The sequence below is a fragment of the Doryrhamphus excisus genome, chromosome 23 (assembly GCF_030265055.1).
Source record: "Doryrhamphus excisus isolate RoL2022-K1 chromosome 23, RoL_Dexc_1.0, whole genome shotgun sequence".
Taxonomy (NCBI): domain Eukaryota; kingdom Metazoa; phylum Chordata; class Actinopteri; order Syngnathiformes; family Syngnathidae; genus Doryrhamphus; species Doryrhamphus excisus.
In genome coordinates, this window is record NC_080488.1 from 6719109 (window position 1) to 6746264 (window position 27156).

Here is a 27156-nt window from a genome sequence, read left to right on the forward strand (position 1 = left end):
AAAAGTTTGAGGTAGTCCCATAGTGTCCCCACATCTTTCCGTGTGTATATTTGCCTTTAGACATGAGTCAATTAGCTAAAATGCTAACATGCTAACAGTCATCATGCTAGCACCTAGCAAGAGAGCCTCAAGTTTAGAAAGTGCCAAGGTTGTCCTATAACCTCCCAACATCATGCCATGTGTGTGTTTGCCTTTAGACAAGAATAAATTATCTTAAATGCTAACATGCTAACGGCTGCCACGCTAGCACCTAGCAAGAGGCCACAGAGAGAGTTGAGAAGTTTATCTAAAAAATGAGCCGTTAATCACGTTTCTACGTGGCCGTATGGCTGGGCTACAAGGCTGTGAAAAGTATGTAAATTCTCTTTTTTCTCTGGCATGTGCTGTTCTAAAAATAGCACAAAGGTACCTAATCTAGTGACCCAGTGTTTTTTGCATTTTTCTATCGCGAATAGCGTCGCGTCAAAATGTTCCAAAAAATAAATACCGCTGTAGTCCCGAGTGCCACGTTTCCGGCGGTGTAACATGTGTGGGGGTCCTTCTTGCGGTTTTGGCCGCATTATGCGCACAAAAATGGGAAGATTAAGATATCTTTGATATCTTTTTACTGAGTCAGCCCATAATAATGGAGTACTGACAGGCACGGTGCCTATCTGCATTTTCCACATTTACAACAAAAGTCAAATAATTGAGCAGGTACATAGACACTAACAATTTACATGTGCTATTATTTAAAGTTCTGAAGACAATGCAACAGAAATCTTGTCTGAAACCTGTAAGTCAATTGAAACATTACCTGAATCAACCAGATCCCATCTTTAGTGTCCTCCACTAATTCATAGAAGTGCATCTCTCCACTGAAGTGTGTGCTGCTGACTTCTCCAGCCTCTTTTTGCTCCTTCTCTTTCTTGACGGCAGAGTACAGCTCCCCATGTGTCAGTTCTCCTGGATGACAAGTATGTCTTGGTTTGAGAAGAAACCATCATTTTGCAATGTAACATCCACATCCGAGGTTAACAAAGTAGGTTTGGGCATCAAGCATCGATTGGAACCGGATTGCGCAAAGAAGGATGCACCACTCACAGAATTAAACACACCCGGATTCAGCTAGCTTTGGCCAGGAAGCTGACCGCACATTACTCTATTCACTTTACTTGTTTACCATGGTGAAGTTAGTTTTTCACATTGGCCGTTGTATGTTCATCTCCGTCGCTGTTGATTTCAAGTTGGCAATTGGATATATGGCTCCCTAGCAACAGTGATGGCGCTGTTGCTATGTAGGGACTGTGTATCCGGGTCGTTTCTCCTCTCTCCCTGAGTCTTGCCTAATCTTTTCTGATCGTAGTCAGATATTTTCCAACAGTTTTTAATAATCGCTATTAAATAACCAATTAAATATCTGGTTACACTGGTCACATAGGTCCCACTCATACTCGGGGGAGTCAATAAATATGACTATTGCATTGAAGATTAAAATAAAAACTTTATTCTAAAGCAAACCATTGACTTCCAGTCAATGCAGTTTAGTAGGAACTAACATGGTTAAGTTACACTTTGTCTATTCTGCATCATAAGAAACTCTCCCACACATAAACATATGTGCCATTGTTTTTTCATAAGCTTTTTAGAAATACAAATCATTTTTGAACGTGTACTCCTATACATAGACTCTTAAATAATTATGTTCATGTTCAATTGTTTGATATACAGGTTATTAATAGCCCTGAGAGAAATTAATGTTACTAAGTCATTGTTTTTAAACATTTCACCCAAGAACTTTGGTTAGTGCCCTCATTTCAACCAGGCATATTTTTTTTGAACCTCCCTCTAAAAATGGTCGCAATCGAGAATCGTTAGGAACCTGAATTGCTCAAATTCAAATGATGCCCAACCCTAGGTACACACATCTGCAGATTTTCACAGGAGGTAAATGAATAAAAATGTAAAATAACATGACTACATTGGACCAGGCGCCTGACAACTTAAATATAGGTAAATGCTATCCTCTAGTGATGAGCTAATCCATTAAACAGCAAGTCACATTACACAGAAAAAAATGAGCGCTACATTGCTTTGGGGTTAATTTATTTATACGGGTGGAGTTACACAGCCACAATGTTTTGTATGTGCAAGTTCTCTCGCACAACTCACAAGATTTTTTGAGCAATAATTAACTCTCTCAATCCCAGCCATTTTTCAAAAGTCGTCCCTCTCAATACTGATACCATTTTTGGCAGGATTTTGATAGATTTTTCAAGGTACAACAAAATGAAGAGTTGTGAAGCATACAAGCACTAATGCTCAAAAATTTGGGATCACTTGGGTTTTTTTCCCCTTGGAAACATACATGAGATTAGTCTGAATAGGAAATATAGCAAATGAACAGGGCAAGGTGACATTGTCAGAGTAGGAAATAATGATTTTAATGGAAATGATGAATGTGTACTTCAGACTCTGCTTTCATCAAAAAAGCCACCTTTTGCAGCAATTACAACCTGCCAGACCTTAGCCATTCTAGTCAATTTTTCAAGGTAATCTGATGAGATTTCGCCCCATGCTTCCTGGAGCATCTCCCACAAGATGGATTGGCTTGACAGAGTCTTCTTCCGTACCTTTTAGTCAAGCTGCTTCCACAACAGCTCAATAGGGTTCAGATCTGGAGACTGTGCTGGCCACTCCATTACAGTCAGAATTCTGTCTGACTGCTTATTCTTTAAATATTGCTGACACATTTTGGAGGTGGGATTTGGGTCATTATCCTGTTGTAGGATGAAATTGGCCACATTCGAGCGCTGTCCACAGGGTATGGCATGTCTTCGCAAAATTTTGTGATAGCATTCCTTCCTCAAGCTTTACCAGCTCCAAAGCAACCCAAGACTCCTCATACTGCCTCCACCATGCTTCACCGATGGTATTAAGCACTGTTCTTGCATCTTTTCGTTTGTTCTGTGTCTCACAAATGTTCTTCTGTTTGATCCAAAGACCACAAACTTGGACTCATCTGTCCACAACACCTTCTTCCACTCTTCCAGTGCCAATGCCTGGGCTCTTTTGCCCATCTCAGTCTTTTCTTTTTATTGGTCTGTCGGAGATATGGCTTTTTTTTGGTAATCCTGCCATGAAGTCCAGCATCCTGAAGTTGCCTCTTCACTGTTGATATTGACACTGGTGTTTGACGGGTACTATTTAGCAGCTGCCAGGTGACGACCTGTGAGGCATCTTTGTCTTAAACTACACACTCTCAGATATTTGTCTTCTTGCACAGTTGTGCATCGGGGCCTCCCACTCCTTTTTCTGTCCTTGTTAGACCCAGTTTGTGCTGCTCTCTGAAGGGAGTAGTTAACCGCATGGTAAGAGATTTTAATTTTTTTTTTTGCAATTTCTTGCATTGAATAGCCTTCCTTTCTAAGCACAACAATTGACTGACAGGTCGGAGGTCGTTGTTTGAAAATCATCTGATTAATTTTAATTGTTTGTGAAATTGATAAAATGTTTGTGAAATGCATGAAAATGTGTTTTACTTTGGAAAACAAAGAAATTTGCAAGTGATCCCAAACTTTTGAGCGGTGTGTACATGGCATGATGTTGGAATGCTTTCTCTGCACTTTTGTGCTAGCATGCTAACTAGGGATCGACCAATATGTTTTTTTTCCCATCACCCTTAGCCGATGGCCGATTTTGCTTGGGCCGATATTTGTGGCCGATACTGCTTTTGCTTCCTCAATTTATATGAAAAAATTACAATGATAACAAATATTACAGGTCTCAAGTTTAAACAAATATTTATTGAAATGTAAACACTGAACACAGTAGGATTCAGCTTTATTAAACACACATTTAAACAGCATTATCAATTTTAAAAGGAGTAAATATTCAACCATGTGCCAAACATTTCTGTCGTAACTTAAGTTTTATCTAGCATCGATGTGATGACTGCTCCTTTGCAGTGTGACGCGAACCCCCACATCACACTGACACAATTTAGTAAGATATTTAACATTTAACATTTATCTCATCATTGAAGTTTGTGTTGTGCACGCTAAAAGACCTCTCATAAGCAGACACGGCTGCTCCAATTCCTTCTGTTTGTGTGTGCGTGCTCGGAGAGAGCGCACACACATAACACGACACGCATTTAACCTTCAGCCCGGTGTTCGCTGAATGAAACTCCTCCAAAGACCATGGGACTGAATTGCCAACGTTGCCATTAAAGCGGTGTTGGTAACAGTGGTACATATTGTTGGTAACAGTGGTGCATATTAGCCTCCAACTACATCAACAGCGCCCTAATTCCAACGGTAGGCACTTATAAAGATGAAGCATTCAGCAGCATTCCTGGTTTTCAGACCACAAATTAAACTATATTGTAGCGTCACTGGGAGCACTTCCTGGTTCCCAGCATGCTTTGCGGCACCCTGGATGTAAATAGTTCGTCAGTTTGTAGTTAAAGTTGCATAGTTGTTCATTCGTGGTCTGCTCAACAAGTGAGAGTGCTTTTATTCATCTGTTGCGTTGGTATGTGATGTTTCGGGGAGTTCTTGTTGTCACACCATGACTTAAACTGCTCGGCCTAGCGGTCACCCAGTGAAATGTGAAGGGGTTTGTATTAATTTTTTATTTTTTATTTTTTTATTTTATATTTTATATTTTACTTGGTATTCATGTTACCTATTTCAAAGCAGGTGGCAATATTTCAACCAAGCCTAACTGTTAAAGGCTAATTAAAACTTAAAACGTACCCTTGTTATGATGTGGCGGCGGGGTGCTGCGACTGCGTGTATTGCAGAGTTCTCCGGCAACACATAGCTGCCGGAAAAATATATCAGCGAACCCACGCCCGATACCGATTCAAGTAAAGAACGCATATATCGGCCGGCCGAAATATCGGTCGATCCTTAATGCTAACTATTAGCATGTTAACATTTTACAGGGCTCTACATTAAAAACAAAAATTACTTGCCCATGGGGAATCCTTAAGGTGAGAAGTACTTGCCCGAACTTGCCCCATGTAAAATGAAAAGACTGCCATAATGATATCATCTAATTTTTGTGGCATCACATGAGAATCTCAAATAAAGATTAAATGATTATCATTTCTTGTGGTTGTTTTCCTACACAGATCATGACGTTGCATGGAAATCTGGATTGTCAAGAGACCTCTAGGCACTTTGCCTTGATAAATAAAAGTACATTCATGATTGAATAAACATTGTGCTTATTAAATAATAAATGACAACACAAGTTATTGGGTAAACCATTATTTACTATTGCAACCTGAGTCAGATCAAACTAACAGCTTTAATCTCTGACATAAAATAAAATAAACATCACATGATCACTGTTTCATCAGTTTTTGGTGCTTTCCTTCAGAAGTTGTTGAAGAATTAGACGATGTTAGCAGGGACGCCATGATAAATGTTTTCGTAGTCAAACGATCGCTGATTGGTTGATCGCGAACAAGAACGGGTGTGGGTAAAACGCGGACTGTGGACCGCGGTCTAAATAAACGATTCTGATTGGTCCATTCAAGATTTGCAAAGATTGGTTTGCAAATTACCACCGGAATTATGCAGTCCGTGTTTTACCAACACCCAAAAAGAACCGCTTTTAAAAAAACTTCGCAGTATGGCATGCCAAAGTGCACTTGCCCGACGGGAATATCACTGATTGGATTTACTTGCCCGAATTTTGTTTTAACTTGCCCCGGGCCATCGGTACATCGTTATTGTCGAGCCCTGATTTTAGCTGCTTTCCTCACGCCTAAAGTCAGTCATCATCAGTCTGTATCAGCATACAGACATGGCATGATGCAAGGATATTGTAGGACTGCCTTAGGACTGCTATAGAGTGCCAGCTCGCTAGATACTAGCGTGCTAACAGTTAGCATGTTAGCCTTTTTCTTGCTAAATTCCTCATGTAATGTATGCTCGGCGGCGTTGCACAGCAGACACCTGGGCCGAGGTTCACAGGACAGGTTGCATACCCATTAAAATTTCTGCAAGAATTTTCTAGTTTATATATATTATAATTATTCCATATACATGAGCTGTGTGAAGTGTGATTCATGCAAACATGGCAATAAAGATATTAATTATGTGTCAGCTTCGCTGACTATCGTCTAGGGATGTGGGGTCGCTGTGTGTGACTGGCCAATCATAGAGTGTGAAAAGTGAATACATAATGAGCATTTTTTTTTTTTTACATGAATGACAGATAGTGATCAATGTACTCGTTTCATACTCATATCCGGAAAAAATGCATTATCCGTAACAGATACACGCTTATTTATTTATGATTATATAATATAATATATATATATATATATAATATATTTTAGGGTGTATCAAATTTGAATGGGAATTTTTAATTTTCATAATATCAATTTGGCTGGCATTCCATTTTTTTCTAATGAACATAAAAATGTCTTTTGCAAAGTTTTGAGGAAATCCATTGAGATTTAGGGGTGCCACCTCACAAATAAACTTTTGTAAAATTTCGGAAAATGTGCAATTCCTAGTCTATTTGCCAAAAAGTTGACCTGGAAATGTTGAGTACAATGAACTTCTATACTTTGGGCAGATTGGGTATTTCTCAGAATTCAACTTTAAAGATTCTCCATTCATTTGTCCTACTGACAAAATGAATGGCGGTCAATGGGACATGTTCACATGGCCTTACGCTAATTTTTATGTAGCTGTGATGGATATTGGACATACATATGAAGTTTAAACACTTTGTTTTTATATATATATATATATATATATATATGTATATATATTTTTTCTTATTATATTTAATTTATTGTAAACACAAGGGGCAATAGTAACACATTTAAATAACAAACTCTCTACTGACAAACTCACAGGGATAAGAACATTAACTAAACTTCAAAAGTAATTGCTCGATCTATTGTACCAGAGTCCTCTCCACTGAGGAACATCACAAGGGAGAGATGAAATCTGAACTGAACCTCACTGATGCATCTAAACCCAGATTAGTCATCCCACCTGCCACCCAGGAGTAACCCTCCTATCCAGGGATCAGCTTGCGTTTGCAGCGACGAAGGTTTGGCTGCGGTCATGTTCAACTGGCTGCAGCACATTCTGCAGGTGCTGCTCCTTCCTGGCCACTGCGACAAAGTCGGTTGTGAGTTTGACGCCACGTCATTCACCACATTCATCGCACGGAAATTGACCTTTTTTTTTTACGCAGAATTGGTAGCCCTTCATTCTTTCACATCCAGAGACAGATGCTGGATCAATGTGCAGCTGCTGCATCCCAAACCAACAATCTGCATTGGCGAGGTCAGCCAAGGTGGTGGTTGGCAAGAGGGTGGGAAACTTTGGCTTGCCAAAGCCAGTTCCAAAGCGTTGCTGGGTACATGCATGGGAAGATCAGCTCCAAGATTGCACTGGCAAGTGCACGCTTGTCATCAATGGGCACCTTGCTGCTGAAGAGAGCCAGGGGAAGCATCTCGCCTGTCAGCTGCCAGCGACGTCTCTCCAGTGCTTTGATTGCAGACACTGCAATGCTTTCATTTACACCTTTGTATGTTTGCAGGTGGTGGTAGAGCTCTAAATCATTCCAGGCAGCATCTACAGCTTTCTCGCTGGTCAGCCACCACTTTGCGTATGTGTGTAATGAAATTGGCAAATGGCCAAATTTTCGCCACCTGCTGCCATGTGGTGATTGTGCCATGGGGAAGCAATGCAATGTGCTGCTCCATCAAGGCCAGCTTTAGAGTGTAGAACAGCTTGGCCATCCATCGTGCCTCGTTGAGCGCTCCTGGTTGTTGGAAGGTCACTGGAGTCTGCTCCTCACCATCTGCATCCAGAAACACAAGACAGCTGCACAAACTCGCGGTAGTCACCTCGCTTGTAGTCAGTGACTTCTTTTGCACACCTGACAAGTACAGCACCATTGGCCAAGACCATTGGCTGCTCGATTCATGTGGTAAGAGGTTCCAGTTCTCTCTCAAACGTGTGAACAAGGTAACCTCTGGTGAGCATGATGACTGCACCTTCAGGTCTGTGAAAACCTGGCTCAGGAGGACCTCACCGATGTGGTGCCGACACCCAGACCAAAGCAGTGGGCGCCCTGAATGGCAATGCAGGCTTCTGTCAGATGGCCAGTGTTTGATGGAGTGGTGTCAAATGCCGTGTTGACAACCTGGTCAGTGCAGCACCAGTCTTGCAGCAACTTGCATGTCAACCGGGCAATAGTAGCTCCGCATACCTCATTGGTCTGCTTCTTATACGCCAGGACACCAAGCAGTTTCAGGACACAGAGCAGTTTCAGCCGCTCTGAATCTCCGACCACCACTGTAAGACGCTCCTCCAACTGGCTCACTGACTGTCTCCAACACTTGCCGTCTTGCTCGATCAGCTGTTGCATAGGATGCAGAGAGATGTGTATAATCACCGCCTGACTCTGCGACCAGGCCACGCGTGAAGGCAGCCTGTTGCATTGGTGACATTTTCAACCTTGCAGCCAGTGACACAATACTTGGTCAGCTAAGGATATCAGGCGGAATGAAGACGTTTGTTCCACTCTTCTTATGCTTCAGGGATGGTTTGCCGTCAGATGGTGGACAGATTGTGTTAGAATCATCCTCTGGCTCCTCATCACTTTCTGACACCAAGCTGGACATTTCCATCATCTCCTTCAGCTCCTTTTCACAGCGGCACTGCCTCGCTGCTGCGGCAGCTTGACACTCCTCTCGCCGCTTCACCTTAAGCTGCAGCTTTTTATCTAATGCACCAAATGTGGCCACTCTGTCCGTCTTCATGCTCGCCAGGAAAGCTAGGTCTTCAGGGTTATCAATCAGCTTCTCAACATTTGGAGGCCACAGCGGAAATGTGGCATCAAGTCTGCACTCCATTTTCTTCAGCTGTTTCACTGCAGCCTCACTGGAGCGCTTGGCTTGGGAGATTAAGCTCCTGAAGTTTGCGAACGACGGGGGATGGTTGCTGGACTGTCCTTTTGTCTTTCAAAGCGGCAGTAGAACTCGTTCAGATCGTTGGCTAGGTATCGATCGTTGATGGAGTGGGGGGCTTTAGGCTTGTGGTTGGTGATCTGCCTGAGCCCTTTTCAGACAGACGCAGAGTTGTTAGCTGAGAATTGGTGTTGGAGCTTCTCAGAGTACAGTCGTTTAGCCTCTTTCACCACCTTGCTAAACTTGTACTTGGACTCTTTGTACTTGTTTTTGTCCCCACTCCTGAAGGCTTCCTTCGCCAACCTTAACTGTCTGAGTTTGGCTGTGAACCAGGTTTTGTCATTGTTGTAGCTCACCCTGGTGCGTGATGGAACGAACGCAGCAGTCCTCACAGAAGCTGATGTAGGACGTCACAGCCTCTGTGTACTCATCCAGACTGTTGGTAGCAGTCCTGAACACATCCCAGTCAGTGGAGTCTGGAGATCCTCCACAGCCTCCCTGGTCCACTTCCTTGATGTCCTCACTACAGGTTTGCAGAGCTTTAGTTTCTGCCTGTACGCAGGAATCAGGTGGACCATGATGTGGTCAGAGTGTCCCAGTGCAACACGGGGGACGGCGTGATAAGCATCCCTGACTGCAGTGTAACCGTGATCCAGAATATTCTCCTCTCTGGTTGGGCATTTGATGAACTGTCTGTATTTAGGGAGTTTGTGGGTGAGGTTGCCTTTGTAAAAGTCACCAAGGACAATAACTAAGGAGTCCGGGTTGTTCCGCTCCACACACATTATCTGGTCAGCGAGCATGCGCTGTGCGTCCTGCACGTTGGCCTGCGGCGGGATGTAGACGCCGACCAGAATGATGGTGAATAAAAAGGCTATATAAGGTTTATCAGATTATGTAGGACTACAGTACAACTCTCAATAAATATGAGGCATCAGTAATACTGTCTACTCTATATTACTGTTGTTGATGTTATGCTTGCTCAGCTATTAGCTAACTATCATTAGCAAACTGTAGATACAGTCGAGGCAATGAGCACTAAATACCTATAAATATGACTACAAATCATTCAAACTACAAAGACAAAACCACAAATTTGGTAGTAATATGTAATAGGAGTATAAATACTAACAAAAACATAAAGATCACCTCAGAGTTCTTGAGCTGCAGTCTTTGCTGACCTCAAATCTCCATGGTGACCATTGAACACTGTTCACCACTTTATTCCACAAAAACAGATGTATGATGGCACCCCTAAATAATCATGTATTGGCAAAAAATATTCTGTATGTGTTATTTCTACATATATTGGAACATTTTTAGTACCCAGCGATATCAAAATTCAATAATTGTGTTTTTGATGCACCCTAATATATATATATAATATATTTGTTTACTCGTTTATAATGGGTTGTTCTCCTCCTTCCAGAGTGGCAACATGGGAGCCTCAAAACAACTGTCAAATGACCTTAAAACAAAGCTTGTTCAACATCATGGTTTAGCGGCAGGAAACAAAAAGCTAGCTCTGAGATCCACTGTGAGGATCCATAGTGAGGAAATAGAAGACCAGGGGCACAGTTCTAGTTAAGGCCAGTGGCAGGCCAAGAAACATCGCAGATAAGCGGAGGCGAAGTCCGGTGAGAACAGTCAAACTCAACGCACAGACCAGCTCCAAAGAACAACATGATCTTGGTGCAGATGGTGTCACTGTGCATCGTTCAGCTATTCAGGGCACTTTGCACAAGGAGATGCTGTATGGGAGAGTAATGCAGCAGAAGCCTTTTTAGCGCACATGCCACTAACTTTGTCGCTTGAGGCATGCTAAAGCACATTTGGACAAGCCAGCCTCATATTGGAATAAGTTGCTGTGGACTGATTAAACTAAATACGGCCGGCCGATATATCGGGCCGATATTAGCGTTCTTGACTTGAATCGGTATCAGCCGATACACGCATAGTTTTGCCGATATATTTTTCCGCCACATGATTTACAGACAGGCATCCACCGGGCAGCTATGTGTTGCCGGAGGACCCTGCAACACACACAGTTGCAGCACCCCGCCGCCACATCATAACAAGGGTACGTTTCCAACTTTTAATTAGCCTCTAACAGTTAGTTTTAGTTGAAATATTGCCATCTGTTTTGAAATAGGTAACATGAATGGCAAGTAAAAGAATAAGCTTGCTTTTTACACCATACACAGCCCTTCACATTTCACTGGGTGACTGCTAGGCATAACAGTTTAAGTCATGGTGTGACAACAAGACATCCCAAAAACATCACATACCAACGCAACAGACGAATAAAAGCACTCTCTCAAAGCAATCACATCGATGCTAGATAAAACTTCAACTACAACAGAAATGTTTTGCACATGGTTGAATATTTACTCCTTTTAAAATTGATAATGTTGTTTAAATGTGTGTTTAAGAAAGCTGAATCCTACTGTGTTCAGTGTTTACATTTCAATAAATATTTGTTTAAACTTGAGACCTGTAATATTTGTTATCATTGTAATTTTTCATATAAATTGAGGGAGCAATCTTGTTCAAGTTGAAGGTCACATGGATTCCAGTCAGTAGCAACAGATTCTTGCCAACAATGGTCAAGAATCAGTGACAAAGTTGAAGTTGCACCGGGGCTGGATACTTCAACAAGACAAGGACACCAAACACTGCTCAAATTCTACGCAATCATGCAGAGGAACAAGTACAACGTTCTGGAATGGCCATCTCAGTCCCTGGATCCGAATATTATAAAAAATCATGATGATTTAAACCACACCACATCAGATGCTATAGGAAGCTGTTATTTCTGCAAAATGAGGATCTAATAAATATTGATGTCATTTTTTTGTTGAGGTGCCCAAATGTATGCACCTGCTTAGTTTTGTTAAAGTAATTATTGCACACTTTCTGTAAATCTTATCAACTTCATGTCACTCAAATATCACTGTGTTTGTCTGCTATATGCAGGGCTTAAAGTATTCCGGCACCGTGCCGGATCTCTGGTGTTTCAATATGACCAACGAAAAAATAATAATAATGTGCTGGACCCAGACAAACACAAACTCATTGTAGCCATGCAGTAGGGCTCTGAATGCAGCAATTGCCAAGCCCCTCCCCCCCAAACCGCTATTGTCCAATCCCACAATTATGCTGCGTTCAAGACAACTGGGGGAAAGGTGGAGGTGAAGTAAATAACAAAAAATGTTCTTGTTACCAAGAAATAAATGTGCTTCACAAGTTGAGACTAGTGTATTTCATTATATGGGTTAAAGTTTGTAGCTTTTTATAATTAATTTTATCGTCATATCGTGAACATGCCCAAAATATCATGATATATGCTAAGGTCCTTATCACCCAAACCTGATAAAGTATTGGTAGTGTTTTAAGGGGACCTATGATGCTTTTTCTACTTTTCTGACCTATAAATGTACTTAGAATGTTGTATTCTCATGTTAAACGATGCTGAAGTTACAGATAATGAGGTTTGTTCATTTGTGAAGTGAGCACTAAAAAAAGTTTATGGCCTATAACACTCTGTTTCAAAAGACGCTGTAAAACCGTTCCTTTGTGACAACGCAGAGGGGCGGACTTCCTTATATAGAAACTCTCTGCCCTCCCCAAAGCGCTGCTACTTGCTAGCAGCGTCTCAAAAGGAAACCAACATTTGTTTATAATTCCTAAAGACGCCACCAGGCACAAGTGGTTGGAGCTCCTGATATTTTTGACACTCTTGTTTTATTTTTGAAGGATGGTCACGGAAGTGTGTTCCGTGTGTGGAGAATGTCTATTTACATCTCATATTATTCTCTGCAAAAAAGTTCAGTAAGGATAATCCATAATGCCGCCTATAGAGAACATACAAACTCCTTATTTCTAAAATCACAAATACTTAAACTTGCTGATATAGTTAATCTTCAAACAGCTAAAATAATGCATAAAGTTAACAATAACCAATTACCTAAAAAAATAATCTCATGCTTCTCTACAAGAGAGGAGAAATATGATCTCAGGGAAGAACTAAAATAAGTGTAAAAATACACTTTTATGCGAGGACAACATTAAAAAGCCATAGCATTTCAGTATGTGGAATCAAACTATGGAACGGATTGAGGCAGAAACTCAAAAAATGCACAACGATGAGCGAATTCAAGAAACAATACAAGCAGTTGATGTTTGCTAAATACAAGGATCTTGAACCAGTCATGATGCGTTATATTTCACTATATTGATGGTTACTATGGTACCCATTATGTCATTATATGGTCATATCACCTCTTACTTCAAAACTACAATAAGCTTTGCTTCTTCCTACTCCTTTTGGACATGTGGAACTGTGAATTGATTATGTGATGCACTCAATTGTAACCTGATGCATGTTCAAATAAAATTAGACCATTACCATATTTTTTTTCACTCAGAATCTGCACTTTTTTTAACATGCCGGTACATACAGTGGGGAGAGCAAGTATTTGATACACTACGGATGGTTTTCCCACTTGCAAAGCATGTGGAGGTCTGTAATTTGTATCACAAGCGCTCTTCAACTGTGAGGGACGGACTCTAAAACAAAAATCCTGAAAATCACATTGTATGATTTTTAAATAATACATTTGCATTTAAGTGCATGAAGTAAGTATTTGATACATCAAAAAAATAGAACTTAATACTTATTTGGTACAGAAACCTTTGTTTGCAATTAGATATCACATGTTTCCTGTAGTTCTTGACAAGGTTTGCACACACTGCAGCATGTATTTTGGCCCACTCCTCCATCCAAATCTTCTCCAGAGCGACGCAAGGTCCCGCTGCTCAAGCCAGTGCATGTCCAGGCCCATCTGAAGTTTGCCAATGACGATCTGGATGATGGAGGAAACTGAAAGTCTGTGTTGTCGTGTTGCAAACCTGAAGGCTTGGGCAAAGGTCTGGATGGAGGAGTGGGCCAAAATACCTGCTGCAGTGTGTGCAAACCTTGTCAAGAACTGCAGGAAACGTGTGATATCTGCAATTGCACACAAGGCTTTCTGTACCAAATGAGTATTAAGTTACATTTTTCTGATGTATCAAATACTTATTTCATGCACTTAAATGCAAATGTATTATTTAAAAATCATACAATGTGATTTTCTGGATTTTTGTTTTCGATTCCGTCCCTCACAGTTGAAGAGTACTTGTGATACAAATTACAGACCACAACATGCATTGCAAGTGGGAAAACCAGCTAAATTGGCAATGTATCAAATACTTGTTCTCCCCACTGTACAAATATTGCCCAACCCTGGTTCTAACTAGCTTATTTTGTGTAAGTCAGGGGTGCTCATTAAGTCGATCGCGATCTACCGGTTGATCGCGGAGGTGGTACTGGTCGATCGCTGGTCGATCGCGGCGTGACATGAAAAAAATATCATCCTAGCATCAATGCAGTCACTTGATTGATATACAGGGCAGCCATTCAGATGACAACTGAATGTTGCCCTTCGGGTGACCAATCAAATCAAACAACGTCTCTAAGTGCAGCAGAACTTACGATGTCAGCCTATCATCCATCCCCGTTACTTGATTGACATACAGGACAACCAGTCAGATGACAACAGAATTTTGACCTTTAGGTCACCGCTCATGCGTAAACAACGATGCAAAGTGCTAAGCTAGTCGGCGAATTGCGAGATTTTAAGCCCTCGCTAAAGTTTATGGTCACTAAAATGAATGAAGGAGCTGGACCAAGTAAAAAGGCAAAAACATATCACTTCCATACGGAATGGGAGGTGGACTTTTTTTTTCACAATGTACATGAACATTTGGAAGTGTGCTTGAGGCTGGCTATCAGCAGCTACTGTCCGGACTATGCATCCCTGGCTGATTCAATTCAGTGCAAGTCATCAAAGTAAACTCAGGTAATTACAAAAAATGTTAATAGTTAATTATGTGTGTTTTGCAATATTGGCTCATTTGGTTATGTAAGGTACATCAACATACATTGTACGTACAAATAACCCTCAATACATTTGAAAATAAATAGATGTTTTGCATTTTTGTAGTGGGTAGATCATTTTGACTCGGTCATTTTAAAAGTAGCTCGCATGCTGAAAAAGTGTGAGCACCCCTGGTGTAAGTCATGGAGAAAAACCGCTTGTCTGTGTAGCAATATAGGATAGAGCAGGGGTCGGGAACCTTTTTGGCTAAGAGAGCCATGAAGGCCCGATATTTTAAAATGTGTATCTGTGAGAGCCATATACATTTTTTTAAACATTGAATGCAATAAAATGTGTGCATTTGTATGTAAGACCAACAGTTTTAGATATAATGGGCTCTAATTACGTAGCCCAGGCACACTACCCCACGCCAATGGGGTGTGGCCAGCACACTTTCGTGAGCAGCGCAGTGTCCAATAATAAATCAAATACTTGCTGACATTAATGCAACTTCTGCTGCTGCATAGTTTTGAACCGTATTCAGTACACGTATTTCATTCTTTTGGCCATCTTCGTAAAAAGGCTTGGTTCTGCAGCTTTAGCTAGGTGACTATTTGACTAAAGGAGGAAAGTTAACATTTACATTACATCTCAATGACCGAGGTAGACTACCGCATTACCCAGTAATAATCAACTTTTGGTGTTTGACCTGGAAAATATCATCAAGTCTGTTAATAGCGGACATTTTAAAAAGATAAATCATCGTCTATTAACCCCTAAATAGTTACCGGCACAAACCGGAAGCGTTTCTATGCCCTCGGAAGTGTGACCAATGGTAATGGTAATGGTTTTATTTTATTTGAACATGCATCAGATTACAATTGAGTTCACAGTTCCTCATGTCCAAAATGAGTAGGAAGAAGCAAATCTTATTAAATCCTACCCCTCCATCTGGTACTTTTACAATCAGTAACTGTTACATTTGTTCACTTCCTGCTTTCCGTAATACAGTTTAAGGTTTGTTTGTTTTTTTTAATAATGTACCTCGTACTTCAGTACGAGGTGATATGACCATGCAATGACATTATGGGTACCATAGTAACTGTCAATACAGTGATATATAAAGCATACCATGACTGGTTCAAGACTCTTCATCCTTGTATTTAGCAAACATCAACTGCTTGTATTGTTTCTTGAATTCGCTCATCGTTGTGCATTGTTTGAGGTCCTTACTCAATCCATTCCATAGTTTGATTCCACATACTGAAATGCTATGGCTTTTTAACGTAGTCCTAGCATATAAGTGTTTCAAATTTAGTTCTTCCCTGAGATCATATTTCTCCTCTCTTGTAGAGAAGTATTGGATGACATTTTTAGGTAATTGGTTGATTTTAGCCTTGTGCATTATTTTAGCTGTTTGAAGATGAACTATATCAGCAAGTTTAAGTATTTGTGATTTTAGAAATAAGGAGCTAGTATGTTCTCTGTAGGCGGCATTATGAATTATCCTTACTGACCTTTTTTGCAGTACATTTAGCGAGTGAAGATTGCTTTTATAGTTATTAGCCCTTATTTCCACACAATAAGTAAGATATGGTAGAACCAGAGAACAATAAAGAGTGTGGAGTGATTTCTGATTGAGAACACATTTTGCTTTGTTCAATACTGAAATATTTCTGGCCACCTTATGTTGTATATTTGTAAAATGAGGTTTCCAGCTCATATTTTCATCTATTGTGATCCCCATAAATTTATTTTCATTCACCCTTTCAATGCCCACACCATCTATTTGTATTTGCTGGTGCGTGTCCTTTCTGCTGTTACCAAACAGCATGATTTTAGGTTTGAGGATGATTTTACCGAGGTTCAAGGACAATCTATTATCATCAAACCATCTTTTTAGTATGACCATTTCTTCTCTGACCTTTCTAATGATTTCGTCTGTACTCCCTCCAGAACAAAAGGCAGTGGTATCATCCACAAATAATACCAGCTTTAAGTCTTTCGTGACTTTGGAGATATCACTGATGTACAAGTTGAACGGTTTTGGCCCCAACCACAGCAGAGTAGGCATGCCCGGAGGCGGACCGTGGGTAGAATACATTAAAACAGACGGAAACCACAAAATCCAAACAAATACAACTGAATGTGTGTAGATTCTGGAAGAACTAGAACACTTTCTCTGCTGGTTATCAATTGTAGCTGCTCTACAACAGTCCAAAACTCAATACGAAGGGCAGAAAAATTAGCATAAGTCCCTTTTAATATATATATATATATATATATATATATATATATATATATATATATATATATATATATATATATATAATGTACAATGGAATAGATAATATAATTCAAAGCACAGTTCCACGATTCCAAAAGGAGCAGGAAGGAACAGAGCTTAATATATTTACTACCCCATCTCTCCACACAATGAATTAGATATCGTAAAACCAAAGAGCAACAACAAGTATAATGATTTTTGATCAATAATCAATACTGAAGTGTTTCTTGCCACCGTATGTATGTGAGAAAATGGATGGATGGTTTCCATCTTATTTTTTAATCTATTGTGATCAGTCAAATTTTATTTTGTTCACCCTTTCAATATTCACTCTGTTTATTTGTATTTACTCATACATGTCCTTTCTGCTATTACCAAATCGCATTTTTTGTTTTTCTTAGGTTCAAAGATCATCTGTTTCTCTGAAACAGACTTTTTGATATAACCATTTCATTCATTAATTCCTCTTATGTGCTTTCCCCAGAACATAAGGCAGTAGTATCATCTACAAATACCAATTTTAAGTCTTTTGTCGCTTTACAGATGTCATTGATATACAGGTTAGTTGGAAGTGAGCACTAAACAGTTTTGGTCCCAGTATTGACCACATGTAATATTAAAAGTTACAGATGTATTTTGTACTAGCTTTACGCATGGCTTCCTGTTGGCAAGATAACTTTTAACCCAATTTAAAACTAATCCTCTGATTTCGTACCACTCTAATTTTGCAATTCTGATATTATGATTAATTGTATCAAAGGATTTTGTCAGACCAAAAAATACTGCAGCCACATTCTATGATCTACAGTGTTGTGGAATAGTAATGTAGTAATGTAAGTCATGTAATTTTCTGACAAAAAAAACTATTCATCCTGAAAGGGTGAAAAAGATTGGTCAAATATGTGGTTGGACGAGTACACAACTCGTGCATGCAGGACCATAAGTGTAACAATGTTACCTGATTTCTCCACCAGCTGGCTGACATCCTTCTTCTCAGCCAGCCCAGTGTATGCCAGCCCTCGACACTCCAGGATGGTCTTGAGTTTCTTATAGCTGAGAGACACAGGGTCGACGAGCTGTGTTGCGAACACGCCGGTCTCATACCAGACTACCGCTTCAAATATCCGTGCTAGCATAAACAACACGACGAAATACAGGAGCAAAAAGAACAACTTGAGCCACATCGTACCGATGGACGACGATGGCGCTAAAAGCTAGACAATTCTTCTTTTAGCTCGCGAAGACTTCCAGACATGAGCTTTCAATACCTTATTTGAGCAGTGGAAAATTAGCTCCAAGTCAAGTATGGCTTGATATTCCCTGGCCAACAGTCGCTGCAGCACGAAACCTGTTCGCTGTCAACAGCTAGCCAATTAGCTTAGCATGCCAACTTATGTCAGGCCCAGCTGATGTAACAACCAAAACAAACCGACGGTGTCACGTGACAGCTGCAGCAGTGGGATGGACACAGAAAGTCCAAAGCTGTTCTCTAAACCCAATAGGGTTTTAGGCTATGTTTGAACCCGGGGTCTGCATCCTAAAAGTGCGCATTAGTAGGCTGCATGACGTCATCGTACTGCGCGAAGGCTCCTCCAAATGCGGCCGACAAATGTGTCCCCCTCCACCATTGAGAAAACGCCAACATGATAACCAACCTCCGTGGCCCATCATATCCCAACATTCTTTGCGCGCTTCTGTCAAGCCCTGAAAAAAGTCAACATTACGGTGCAAGGCTCACAGAATCAAGTGTAAGTACTGAAGAATTAATAAGCATTAATTTGTTTGTAAATCGTAAGTATTGATATATTTAAGTAAGTTGAGTTTGATGTGCGCAGCGTTTGAATGTAAAGTCATACATTTTTCACAACGTGGAAAGATTTTGCTTCGATGTTCCTACTGTTATATAAATGCCTAACATTTCATGTTATGAACATAACAAAATAAAGTAATTATTTGTATACATCACGTTAAAATTCCGTGTTTTCTTTCATGATTGTATTTGTGTTAATATGATCTTGTGTTTACATTTCACTTGCTGCTGCCTTTTTCATCTACTGTATTAATTGATTAATTGCAAAGTTTGAGGAATAGGAGGTAATTCTAACAGGATATGCATATATATAAATATATACATATAAAACGTTTCATGTTATGAACATAACAATAAAGTCATTATTTGTGTACATCACGTTCAAATTCTGTGTTTTCTTTTATGAATGTACTTGTGTTAATGTGTAATTCTAACGGGATAATATATTCATTCATTTTCTACCGTTTATCTTCACGAGGGTCGCGGGCGGTGCTGGAGCCTATCCCAGCTGTCTTCAGGCGAGAGGCGGGGTACACCCTGGACTGGTGGCCAGCCAATCACAGCCAATCCAGCTTCCTCCTACATGCCAAAAACATGCTACATATATATGCCGTGTGATTGTACCCCGCCTCTCGCCCAAAGACAGCTGGGATAGGCTCCAGCAACCCTTGTGACCCTTGTGTAGAAAATGAATGAGTTAATATATTCATTGCAAAGATTGAGGAATAGGATGTAATTCTCACAGGATATATATGTATATATATATATGTATATATATATATGTATATATATATATATATATACAGTGCATCCGAAAAGTATTCACAGCGCTTCACTTTTTCTACATTCTGTCATGTTACAGCCTCATTCCAAACTGTATTAAATTAATCTCTTACCTCAAAATTCTACACAAAATACTCCATTATGACAATGTGAAAAAAGGTTTTTTTGACATGTTTTGAATTTATTAAAAATAGAAAACAAAAAAATCACATTTACATAAGTATTCACAGCCTTTGCTTAATACTTTGTTGATCCACCTTTGGCAGCAATTACAGCCTCAAGTCTTTTTGAATATGATCCCACAAGTTTAGCACACCTATCTTTAGGCAGTTTTGCCCATTCTTCTTTGCAATAAGTCTCAAGCTCCATCAGGTTGGATGGGAGACGTCTGTGCACAGCCATTTTCAGATCTCTCCAGAGATGTTCGATCGGATTCAAGTCTGGACTCTGGCTGGGCCACTCCAGGACATTCACGGAGTGGTTCTGAACCAATCTTTTGAGATCTTGGCTGTGTGCTTCGGGTCGTTGACCTCAGGCTGGGGCGAAGGTTCATTTTTCAGCAGGACAAGAGCGCTCTGGAGCAGGTTTTCATCCAGGATATCTCTATATATTGCTGCATTCATTTTTCCTTCTATCCTGACTAGTCTGCCAGTTCCTGCTGCTGAAAAACATCCCCACAGCATGATGCTGCCACCACCATGCTTCACTGTAGGGATGGTATTGGCCTGGTGATGAGCAGTGCCTGGTTTCCTCCAAACATGGCGCCTGGCATTCACACCAAAGAGTTCAATCTTTGTCTCATCAGACCAGAGAATTTTGTTTCTCATGGTCTGAGAGTCATTCAGGTGCTTTTTGGCAAATTCCAGACGGGCTGCCATGTTCCTTTTACTAAGGAGTGGTTTTCGTCTGGCCACTCTACCATACAGGCCTGATTGGTGGATTGCTGCAGAGATGGTTGTCCTTCTGGAAGGCTCTCCTCTCTCCACAGAGGAACGCTGGAGCTCTGACAGAGTGACCATCGGGGCCTTGGTCACCTCCCTGACGAAGGCCCTTCTTCCCCGATCACTCAGTTTAGAAGGCCGGCCAGCTCTAGGAAGAGTCCTGGTGGTTCCAAACGTCTTCCATTTACGAATAATGAAGGCCACTGTGCTCATTGGGACCTTCAAAGCAGCAGAATTTTTTCTGTATCCTTCCCCAGATTTGTGCCTCAAGACAATCCTGTCTCGCAGGTCTACAGACAGTTCTTTTGACTTCATGCTTGGTGTTTGTGCTCTGACATGCACAGTCAACTGTGGGACCTTATATAGACAGGTGTGTGCCTTTCCAAATCATGTCCAATCAACTGAATTTACTGTAAGTGGACTCCAATTAAGCTGTAGAAAGATCTCAAGGATGATCAGTGGAAAAAAGATGCACCTGAGCTCAATTTTGAGCTTCATGGCAAAGGCTGTGAATACTTATGTAAATTTGATTTCTTAGTTTTCTATTTTTAATAAATTCAAAAAAAGTAAAAAAAAAAAAAAACTTTTTTCACATTGTCATTATGGAGTATTTTGTGTAGAATTTTGAGGTAAGAGATTAAATTAATACAATTTGGAATGAGGCTGTAACATGACAAAATGTGGAAAAAGTGAAGCGCTGTGAATACTTTCCGGATGCACTGTATATATATATATATATATATATATATATATATATATATATATATATATATATATATATATATGTATATGTGTATATATATGTATATGTGTATATGTATGTATATGTGTATATATATGTATGTATGTATATATATATATGTATGTATATATATATCCTGATAGAATTACATGTATGTATATATCATAGGGTGCATCAAAAAACACAATCATTGAATTTTGATATGGATGGGTACTAAAAGTGTTCCAATATATGTAGAAATGGTCAATGGTTCAATGGTCGCCATTGAGATTTGAGGTCAGCAAAGACTGCAGCTAAAGAACTCTGAGGTGATCTTTATGTTTTTGTTAGTATTTATACTCCTATTACATATTACTACCAAATTTGTGGTTTTGTCTTTGTAGTTTGAATGATTTGTAGTCATATTTATAGGTATTTAGTGCTCATTGCCTCTACTGTAGCTAACATTAGCTAGCTACAGTTTGCTAATGACAGTTAGCTAATAGCTGAGCAAGCCTAACATCAACAACAGTAATATAGAGTAGACAGTATTACTGATGCCTCATATTTATTGAGAGTAGTACTGTAGTCCTACATAATCTGATATACCTTATATAGCCTTTTTATTCACCCCGTGAGTTCGCTTCATTCATTCTGGTCGGCGTCTACATCCCGCCGCAGGCCAATGTGCAGGACGCACAGCGCATGCTCACGGACAAGATACTGTGTGTGGAGTGGAACAACCCGGACTCCTTAGTTATTGTCCTTGGTGATTTTAACAAAGGCAACCTCACCCACAAACTCCCTAAATACAGACAGTTCATCAAATGCCCAACCAGAGAGGAGAATATTCTGGATCACTGTTACACTACAGTCAGGGATGCTTATCACGCCGTCCCCCGTGTTGCACTGGGACACTCTGACCACATCATGGTCCACCTGATTCCTGCGTACAGGCAGAAACTAAAGCTCTGCAAACCTGTAGTGAGGACATCAAGGAAGTGGACCATGGAGGCTGTGGAGGATCTCCAGACTCCACTGACTGGGATGTGTTCAGGACTGCTACCAACAGTCTGGATGAGTACACAGAGGCTGTGACGTCCTACATCAGCTTCTGTGAGGACTGCGGCGTTCGTTCCATCACGCACCAGGGTGAGCTACAACAACGACAAACCCTGGTTGACAGCCAAACTCAGACAGTTAAGGTTGGCGAAGGAGGAGGCCTTCAGGAGTGGGAACAAAAACAAGTACAAAGACTCTGCTCCAGGAGAAGCTCTCCCAGCTGAGCGTGCCTGACTCCACCTGCAGGTGGATTACAGACTTCCTGTCTGACAAGAAACAGTGCGTGAAGCTGGGGAAACACGTCTCTTATACAAAAATCATCAGCACCGGATTCCCCCCGGGCTGCGTTCTTTTTCCTCTGCTCTTCTCCCTGTACACAAACAGTTGCACCTCCAGTCACCAGTCTGTCAAGCTCCTGAAGTTAGCGGACGACACCACCCTCATCGGACTCATCTCTGACGGCGTCAAGCGGTTAAAATTGAAGGGTGACCAAGCCAGAGGAATGCCGAGGACAAAGGGGCATCCGCAAGGAAACCCCTCACCCCCGGCACAACCAGTTGCAGGGCACCCCTCAAGGTCCTACATGTATTTGAGGTAGTGCAGTGCAGCAGGGAGGACCGGGGCCGCACACACGCCCACCCCGCACTACCAACCAACTGAGCGGGGCAAGCCAGCCGCCCAGAGCAAGCCGTGGGCCAAAGGACCGGCCACAAGCCCCACCCAGCCCATCGTGGCAACCAGTCCGGCCCGCCAACTCCCCCCCGGGGATGGCCTCCGGTCACCCCACGCAGGGGGCCCCACCAGAGATTGTGCCAGCTACGCCACCCCCGGACCACCAGGAGCCGCGGACAAACCACACGCCCCGAGGCAGCTCCTACAACCGCCAGAACAGCAGGGACTGCGCCCCGGCAACACATCCGTCACCATGGCAGCCCAGGGAGTGACACCACAAGGACCGCAGGAGAACCGGGACCCGCATAGGGCAAAGCACAACCATGCCCCCAGGGCAGGTGAGCCAAGAGTGCCAGGGCGGGACAGAGACATACACACCACACAGCAGAGCCCACAAGAAAAACGACACCCCAACAGCCGTAAAAAGTGAATGCGCCCACCACCCCCGGGACGACCACCACCACCCCACCCACGCCCCATCCCCAGATCCGGACAGCCACCCACCAACCCCCACCAGAACCTCCAGGGGGTCAGCCCAGCAAGAAGGGACAGAGATACACGGCACCCACCCGCCCACCCCCCCAGACGCCAGAGCAACCCGGCAAGCAAGACCATGCCCCAAGCCAGAGGAACGAGACCGCCAGGGGCAGAGACAGGCACACTCAGCCCTTCGAGAATTAGATTAAGAGATTAATTATTGGAGCCCATATAGACTGAAATTCTGACAGTAGTTCTTTGGATTCAGCATACATTCTCTCAATTGCTATATGATCTAACAGAAGATTTTTTTAAAGGGCTATGTTCAGTTTTTTTTGGATTTCCAATTGATGAGAATGGTTTTCTTGGCGATGCTTAACGCTGTGATGAGGAGTTGTGTGTGATTTGTTTCTAAGTTGACTGTAGAAAGATGCCCAACAAGCATAATACAGGTGCCAAAGTGCCAAAGATAGGTCTTCACACACTGCTTGCCAGAAATTACTAATGGGGGCACAAGCCCACATGGAGTGTAAATAATCATCTACTATATGATCTGGGCAGTGTACACAGATGTTAAGAGTCAGTTAGACCCATTTTAAACATTCTCTGTCCTGTGTAGTGTGCTCTCTGAAGGGTTTTGAACTGAACCAACTGTAGGTTGGGATTTTTTCATTAGATGGGAAGAATTAAGGCATATTTGCTTCCAGAACTCAGGGACACAGCTTGTAGATAAATCTAGGTTCCATTTGGAGACTGGAACCCCAACGGTGTTGTCACACGTTGACAATAGAATGTACTGCTTGGATAATGTTTGGGGAGCGGATACGTTTAAGAATTTGTAAATGGTGGGATAGCTTTCCCAAGATATGTTACGGAAACTAGCTCTAATTATGGATTTAATTTGTGAGTGTAAATTTATTCTGGCTTAACCCATACTGTGTAACAAGGTAATTGAATGACACAAACGTTTTCCCCCCTACACTCTTAAAAATGCTGGGTTAAAAACAACCCAATCTGGGTTGTTTCCCAACCCAACGCTGGTTAAATATATTGGTTATATTGGTATAATTGGTTCTCTTAACCCAACAATTGGGTTGTACATTGGGTTGTTCAAATGACCCAACGCTGGGTTCATATTTACTACACGGCTGGGTTATTTCAACCCAGCAAGTTGGGTTGCCAATATACCATATATATTTTTTTATATATATATATATATATTTTTTAATTATTATTTATTTATTTTTATTGTATGCTAATACTATTAATAATATATTACAATGATAATGACACCAATGTAACAATAAAATATTTATTAAAATTCAACATTTCCAGAACATACAAATATAACAACTCACAACATTTCCTTCACATATGAACAAATTATGTCCAAAAAAAATAACATTTTAAGAACAAGTGAGGGGGACAGCTATGAGAGAGTGATATATACATAGAACAAGAGGCTCTGTGAGCAGCAGCACAAATGGGGAGGCGATTCTGCCTGCTGCAAGTATTCCACCATGTTAGCTCCGACCTATGATGAGAAAAGAAAAAAAAGGTAAGTATTTTGTAAGTATTTCTAGCAGTGCAGAGCAATTGTCATCAGCTCTCTACTGAAGCTATTTCAATATACATTCTACAGGGAGAAGTATGACACCTGTAAATTCAATGGAGTGTTCAACAATTTATTCAGGGGGTTTGGCCAGTCTTATGTTTGGTCTGTGGTTTATATGTCACACATCACTATGGAGTAACAACTTACACCAAGTTACAACTTGTAAGAATAGTGCTTCATGAAATGAGAAACACAGCCAAATGTTATGTTGTCACACATTCCACGAAATACAATCTTTTCAAGTAGCTCCTCATAAAAAGAGTCCTTCTTGTGTAAAAGAACAACTGGAGTCATTTCACAATTCATTTACATTTTAATTTCTATTGAAAGGTAAATTACTTACGGGCTTAACATCGAGGAAGGCTCTCTTCACCTCCTGAATACTCGCCCGGACCAATTTCCTGCCCTTTTTAAACACAGGCGGAGGGAGCAGGATGAGCAGAAGCGTCAGGGCGACTTCTCCCCTGGCATCTGTAGGACAATTATGGGTGTCATACCAGATTGTTGAGAACATGAGTTTTAAATAATATAATATAATATTACAATTTTAGATAAAACTGTCTTGTTTTCAATATGTCCCACTACTGTGCAGTGTTGTCGTATTGCAATCAACCCTAACATAATATTAAGAATTTTCAACAGGTTTGATCAACCATCTGCCCATCCCCCGGCCCAGCACCTCCTGCCGAAACTTCTGCCGAAACTCCCCCCATCGACACCTCGAGTGGACAGCCCTACCCCCACCTCCCCCTCCTGCACACAGCCACCCCCCACCACTTCTCACCTAATCAGCTCAACCTCCTCACTAACCTCCCCCCGCACACAGCCCCCCTGCTCCAACCTGACCCTCACAACATCCCAGGTGAGAAACCAGCTCCGGAAGACCAAGGCGAGGAAGGCGGCGGGACCAGACGGCATCAGCTCCAGGCTCCTGAAGTCCTGCGCGGACGAGCTGTGCGGGATTGTTGAGCACATCTTCAACCTGAGCCTGAAGCTGGGGAGGGTGCCACAGCTGTGGAAGACATCCTGCGTGGTTCCTGTCCCCAAGACGCCGCACCCCAAGGACCTCAGCAGCTACAGGCCGGTGGCACTTACATCACACCTGATGAAGACCCTGGAGCGGCTGATCCTTGACCATCTCCGCCCCCTGGTGGGTCCTTCGATGGACCCGCTCCAGTTCGCCTATCAACCTGGCACTGGGGTGGACGACGCTGTCATCTTCCTCCAGCACAGAGCGCTCTCTCACCTGGAGAAACCTGGGAGCACGGTGAGAATCATGTTCTTTGATTTTTCCAGTGCGTTCAACACCATCCAGCCAGCACTTCTGAGGGACAAGCTGGAGAACACAGGGGTGGACCTGCACCTCACATCGTGGATACTGGATTACCTCACCAACCGTCCACAGTATGTGAGGACACGGGACTGTGTGTCCGACACAGTTGTCTGCAGTACGGGGGCTCCGCAGGGAACGGTCCTGGCTCCGTTCCTTTTCACCCTCTACACAGCAGACTTCTCCTACAACACACCAACCTGCCACCTGCAGAAGTTCTCTGACGACTCTGCAATTGTTGGCCTCATCACAGATGGGGACGACTTGGAGTACAGAGGACTGACACAGGACTTTGTGGACTGGTGCCAGCGGAACTGCCTCCAGATCAACACGGGGAAAACCAGAGAGCTGGTGGTGGATTTCCGCAGGCGCATCCACTCTCCTCCAACACCAGTGAACATTCAGGGAATGGACATTGAGATGGTGACATCTTACAAGTACCTGGGTGTTCATCTCAACAATAGACTGGACTGGACTCATCACACGGAAGCACTTTACAGGAAGGGCATGAGCAGACTCTATCTGCTCAGGAGACTGAGGTCTTTTGGAGTGCAAGGGGCACTCCTCAAGACGTTCTATGACTCTGTTGTGGCTTCAGCCATTTT

General features: G+C 41.9%; 1 protein-coding gene across 5 annotated transcripts in view; it reads right to left on the reverse strand.

The window, feature by feature from the left end:
• The window catches only part of LOC131110604 (E3 ubiquitin-protein ligase RNF103-like), an 82325-nt gene extending 63529 nt beyond the window's left edge, over window positions 1-18796 (reverse strand). The window contains exons 1-2 of one of the 5 annotated variants that reach the window (XM_058063853.1): window positions 18099-18789; window positions 797-945 (exon numbers count right to left, since the gene is read on the reverse strand). In XM_058063853.1, the coding sequence (XP_057919836.1) occupies window positions 797-945; window positions 18099-18324 (375 nt within the window). In that variant the 5' untranslated portion in view covers window positions 18325-18789. Of the gene's footprint in view, window positions 1-796; window positions 946-18098 lie in introns of all 5 variants that reach the window. The other 4 variants (XM_058063852.1, XM_058063850.1, XM_058063851.1 and 1 more) reach the window with 4 other exon arrangements.
• Between the last annotated feature and the right edge of the window lie 8360 nt (window positions 18797-27156).